General features: G+C 40.0%; 1 protein-coding gene across 1 annotated transcript in view; it reads right to left on the bottom strand.

Annotated features, from left to right (window-relative positions):
• The window catches only part of LOC109925989 (DDB1- and CUL4-associated factor 12-like), a 60,472-nt gene that overhangs the window by 8,050 nt on the left and 46,422 nt on the right, over positions 1 to 6,000 (bottom strand). Inside the window, exons 3-4 of the mRNA XM_048612256.1 lie at positions 1,706 to 1,918; positions 1,428 to 1,488 (exon numbers count right to left, since the gene is read on the bottom strand). Of these exons, the coding sequence (XP_048468213.1) occupies positions 1,428 to 1,488; positions 1,706 to 1,918 (274 nt within the window). The remainder of the gene's footprint in view (positions 1 to 1,427; positions 1,489 to 1,705; positions 1,919 to 6,000) is intronic.

The raw sequence follows: 6,000 nt of genomic DNA, 5'->3' as shown, positions 1-6,000 counted from the left end.
CTGTGTTGTGTGTAAATCAACACAAGTTACCTTTAATTAAGCCACCTTTTTAAGGAATCTCAGACAATCAAGTACTGAAACAATGATTTAAACTTTACTGCATGTAGCGACCATCATGGCTATTACCAGATTAATGGTGGAACCTGGCCACCATGCCACCAACAGCAGTTTATCTCTGAAAGTATCCAGGCTTCAATCATTATGCAAAGTTGTTCTCCGAAGTTATGGTGTTCGGTTCTTATATAGATTTTTGTCCTTCAGGTTATTAATCATGATTCTTTAAGTTCTTTCATCAAATATAATTACTGCAAGTCTGCAGTTTGCCTTATCAGAAGTAGCTTCTTTGTTCCTTGTTACATTTGACCTTAACTGTTTGTTCAAAGACACAGCTTTCCCCGATTAACTCCTTAAAATCTTTTTCAGGGGAATCAGGCGTCCTTTGTTGATCCAGTTTGTCAAGCAGGCATCAATGCATCAATCCTTTTGCCACATATGAATAATTGCTTTCAATTCCTGTACAGGTTTGTCCTTGTCCTTTAAAAGTTTACTCCAGACAGAGTTATTGTTGTTTCCGTGTATAACAGTTTATATTTTGTTGATTCTTTCAATCCATGAACAAATATTAAAGTTCTGAAGCCTATAATATCAAATGTATTTGCATACTTATTTTCAGCAACCACCAAGGTTACCCAGGCCTCACTGCATTTCTCTCTTTCCCAATCTACTGCCATTCAGATAATTATCTACCTTCCTGTATTAGCTATCAAGTGGAAAACCTCACATTTATCCACATTATACTTGAACTGTCATGTACTTGCCCATTCACTCAACTTGTCCATAAGACTAAGGAGAAGTAGACTATTCAGCCCATCAAGTCTGCTCTGCCATCCGTCACCAGATCTGTCCAATCTAATAATCCTCAACTCCACTTTCCTGCCTTTTCCCCAAAGAATGAGAAATAAGGGCAAGAGCAAAACATTGCATTAACATGTTTGAAGACTAATGGTAAAAAGAAAGTTAAGTGCATTCAGTTAATTTTAATTGCGTAAATTTTGGTCTAACGTCACAAGATCCTCAAATAAAAGCAAGACAATGCAGATACTGCAATCTGAAAAATACAGAAAATGCCCAAGAAACTCAGCAGGCTTGATAGCATCTGTGGAGAGAGAAACAGAGTTAACGTTTGAGTTTGATCTGACTCTTAAGAACTTGAGTTTCAGCTGCTCTGAAAACATCATACTGGACTTGAAATGTTAACTCTCTTTCTCTCTCCACTGATGGTGCCAGACCCGCTGAGTTTCTCCAGCTTTCTCAGTGTTTATTTCAGATTTCCAGCATCCACAGTATTTTGCTTTTAATACATTGCAAATAATCATTTTAACAATATTAAGCTGATTAGCAGTGCGGCAAATGTGTTTGAAACTCACCAGAAACAGCCATTGTGTCACTAACCCAAGCAATTGAAAAAATCCAGTCTTTGTGGCCATCCTAGAAAAAGAGCATTTGTCAATTAGTTCCAGTTAAGAAAACAAATCTACTTCAAAGTTTCAGACAGCAATGAAACTATAAGAAAATCAAACCCAAACGTTCCATTGTTTGCTTAAACTTGAGGTATGAAGCTTATAATCTAGTCCTTTGAATTTAAGCCTCAACTAATAACTTTACCTTAACAAATGGACTCCTGCAGTTTACTTGTTAAACTTACATCTCCCACACAAACAGGATCCAGAGTTGGCAGTCGATAAATGGCAATGCTGTTTGGGTTGTCTCCTCCAGTTGCTAACAATGTACGAGAAGGGTTCAGTTCAATGGCATGGATACCACAACCTTGCTGATCCATGACAACATTGGGCTGTTCTCGATCCTTCAACATGGGAATTTTTGTTATCTGACCAGTCATAATATCCATCACCAACAGCTAGAAAAACAACAGGAGAAATTACAGTGTCACCCTACATTTTAACTCAGCTAAGGGTCTTTAATTTTCTGAAACAGTTGTATGCAAAATAAGCTGATCATCTTATCACTGCTCGTCAATTTCGTACTAATTACAAAAGTTGAGTAAAAATGGGTGGAACAGTAATTTTGGCTGACAACTTTTAATACACAAATGTTGAAAAATTGACATTTACAGTGTGAAGTACACTGTGCATAACAAAATAATCCAAAAAAGTAATAGAAAAAAAATCAGTTCAATAGCTCCCTGACCTGCTAACAAGATGATTAAGTGTAACCAACAAATAAGTAGTAAACAATGCCAACAATATATGTAGTCTCTGTGCTGGCTGTGGCACTACTTACCTTTTGGGGTCTGCCTTTTCTACTTGCTTCTACTTTCTTCATAACATCATTGACTTCATTGAAAGGCAACTTGAGATAGACATTTGTGTGAAGGCATGATGAACAACCTCAGAAGACCAAGGATGAACAGAGAAAGGCAAGATAGAAGGGGTATTTTTGCTTAAGAACTGCAGATGATCTCAGTTTTGATGCTGCAAATGTACCAAGTTACCTAATCTTAACTTGGCAGGATGCCATTATTACACGTAATAAAGCACAGAAAGGTGTAATTTGGCCATGTAGCCTCATGATGGTGTTTACGTTCCACACAGCCTTCTCCCATCCCTCTTCGTCTAACGCTATGACAATATCCTTCTATTCCTTTCATCCTAATGTCCCTTAAATACATTTAGTTAACTCAAATACAACTGGACAGAGAGTTCTGCATTTTAACCACTCTTGAGACAAAGAGGGTTCTTTTTTCAGTTTTCTATTGGATTTATTAATTTTTGTGTTATATTTATGGCCTCTATTCTGATCATAACTGGAAACATCTTATCTACATCAACACTGCCAACCCCTTCTTCAAAGATCTTCATCAGGTTATTCCTCAGTCTTTACTCTTTGAGATAAGAACAATTCCAACAGACCAAGAGGCCCACCATAATCAACCTCCTGGATTTAAAAATAATTTTAAAAAGTAGAAAAATACCATTACATGAAGGTAGGAATTGAGCTGATCTATTTGTCATCTCAACTCTGACTCAATTTCTGCTGGCCACTCCTGTGCAATGACAACACCAGTTACTGCCAATACCAGGCACACTCAATAGGATGGGAGAGAGGTAGAGATCGCTGTTCACAAAGTTTAGTGAACAATCATCTCCACCTCTCTCCCAGCTCATTAAGTGCACCTGGTCTTGGTAGAAACTGCTGTCAAGTGTATTGCACAGCATATTTCATCTTGACGCATTTGCTGCTTGGGTAATTGAACCTCATGCTCTTCCGCTCGTCCTCCTATACTCCTGAACCCTCATACCATGATCAGCCATCAGTGGTAACTACAAGCCACAACTACTGAAATTATGTATTGGTAACATCATTCACAAACATATGCCAATGGGGTGTTTCAGATTTTGAATTTTCTATTTTTATTATTAATCAATCAATCACTGGGAGGTGATGGCCTAGTGGTATTATCGCTGGACTGTTAATCCAGAGACCCAGATAATGTTCTGGACACCCAGATTCGAATCCCACCAGGGCAGATGGTGGAACTTGAATTCAATAAATATCTAGAATTAAGAATCTGATGATACCCATGAATCCATTGTCAATTGTCAGGGAAAAACCCATCTGGTTCACGAATGTCCTTTAGGGAAGGAAACTGCCATCCTTACCTGGTCTGGCCTACATGTGACTCCAGACCCACAGCAATGTGGGTGACTCTAAACTGCCCTCTGGGCAATTAGGGATGGGCAGTAAATGCTGCCTGGCCAGCGACGCCCTCATCCTGTGAATGAATAAAAAGTGGACACCACAGAGATATTTTGGGTTGAGCAGGGAAGAACAGAGATTATAGCGACTTGAAAATCAATTCTGTTCTTTAATTTTCATTGTACACCTTTGCTTTTAGTTTTAAAATACTGGTAACATGGTTGACTGACAACTTGGACTGGCTGATGTGCCACAGGAAGTGGGAGCAGAACCCAGAGAAATTTTATGTAGGGAGAATAATGGTGCTCTTGTCCCAAGGGAGCCTATAGGTGGCCAAACTGATGTTTATGGGGCCCTATTCTCTCCCTCGTTACACTTTTGTCCTTAATGTATTTATAAAATCCCTTTCTTCTCCTTGACCCTATTTGCCAGGGCTATCTCATGTCCACTTTTTGCCCTCCTGATTTCCCTCTCAAGTATACTCCTACTGCCTTTGTACTCAAAGGATTCATTCAATCTCTGCTGCCGATACCTGACATATGCTTCCTTCTTTTTCTTGACCCAAACCCCAATTTCTCTAGTCATGCAGCATTCCCTACACCTACCAGCCTTGCCCTTCAACCTAACAGGTACATACGATCTGTGAACTAACGTTAGCTCAATTTTGAAAGCTTCCCACATTCCAGCCATCCCTTCACTTGCAAATATCCAGTCCCAATCAACTTTTGAATGTTCTTGCCTAATACCGTCAAAATTGGCCTTCCTCCAATTTAGAACTTTTAGCTTTTAGATACAGTCTATCCTTTTCCATCATTTTTTTAAAACTAATAGAACTATGGTTACTGGCCCCACTGATACCTCAGCCCTGCCTTATTTCTCAAGAGTAGGTCAAGTTTTCCACCTTCCCTAGTACGTACATCCACATACTGAATCAGAAAACTTTCCTGTACACATTTAAATTCCTCTCCATCCAAGCTTTTAACACTATGGCAGTCCCAGTCTGTATTTGGGAAGTTAAAAACCCCTACCATAACCACCCTATTATTCTTAGAGATAACAGATTTCCTTACAAATTTATTTCTCAATTTCCCGCTCACTACTGGAGGGTCTATAGTACAATCCCAATCAGGTGATCATCCCTTTCTTATTTCTCAGTTCCACCCAAATAACTTTCTTGGACATATTGCCAGGAATATCCTCCTTAAGTACAGCCGTAATGTTATTCCGAATCAAAAAAGTCACTCCCCCTCCTCTCTTGACCCCTTTCGATCCTTCATATAGTATCTCTACCCTGGAACGTTAAGCTGCCACTCCTGTCCATCCTGAGCCACGTCTCTGTAATTGCTACGATTTCCCAGTCCCATGTTCCCAACCGTGCCCTGAGTTCGTCTGCCTTTCCTGTTAGGCTTCCTGCATTGAAATAACTGCAGTCTAACTTATCAGTTCCATCTCGTTCTCTGCTTTGTTCGAGCCTGCCCTGACTGTTTGATTTGCTCATTTCCCCAACTGTACCAGTCAGACTGAACTCTTACCTCACTATCTTCCTGGGTCCCACCCCACCCCATTTCCAGTTTAAATCCTCCCGACCAGCTCTAGCAAATCTCCCCACCAGTATATTAGTCCCCTTCCAAATCAGGTGCAATCTATCCTTCTTATACTGGACACTTCTACCCCAGAAGAGATTCCAATGACCCAAAAATGTGAATCCTTCTCCCCTGCACCAGCTCATCAGCCATGCATTCATCTGCTCCATCCTCCAATTCCTACCCTCACCAGCTCGTGGCACTGGGAGTAATGCTACCCTCAAGGACCTCCTTTTTAAATTCCTGCCTAACTTCCTACGTTCTTTCTTCAGAATCTCAACCTTTTCTCATCCTATGTCGTTAGTTCCAATGTGTACAATGACCTCCTGCTGATCCCTCTCCCCTTTCAGAATATTCTGCGCCTTCTCAGAGATATCCTTAATCCTGGCACTGGGGGGGGGGGGCAATACAGCTTTCTGGTATGGTATACTACCTCAAAAAGCAATAAGTAGACCGGAGTTCCCTGGATGACATAATAAAATAAATCAAGCTAATAAAGGAAGCAAAATTGTGTTTGACAAGTATCAAGAAAAAATACAACCAAGGAACAAGCTGAATATAGAAGGTTCAGAACAAAGAAGGAAAAAGAAATAATAGAAGTGAGGAGGAATGAGGAAAAAAGGAATGTCATGTAATATACGAAGAGATCCTAAAAGTCTTCATTAGGGGACGGAAGAGGAGTGTATCAGGGAAGACAGTG

The sequence above is a fragment of the Rhincodon typus genome, chromosome 1 (assembly GCF_021869965.1).
Source record: "Rhincodon typus isolate 14 chromosome 1, sRhiTyp1.1, whole genome shotgun sequence".
Taxonomy (NCBI): Eukaryota; Metazoa; Chordata; class Chondrichthyes; order Orectolobiformes; family Rhincodontidae; genus Rhincodon; species Rhincodon typus.
Note: the sequence above shows the minus strand (reverse complement) of the source record. Positions and strands in the feature narration are given on the sequence as shown.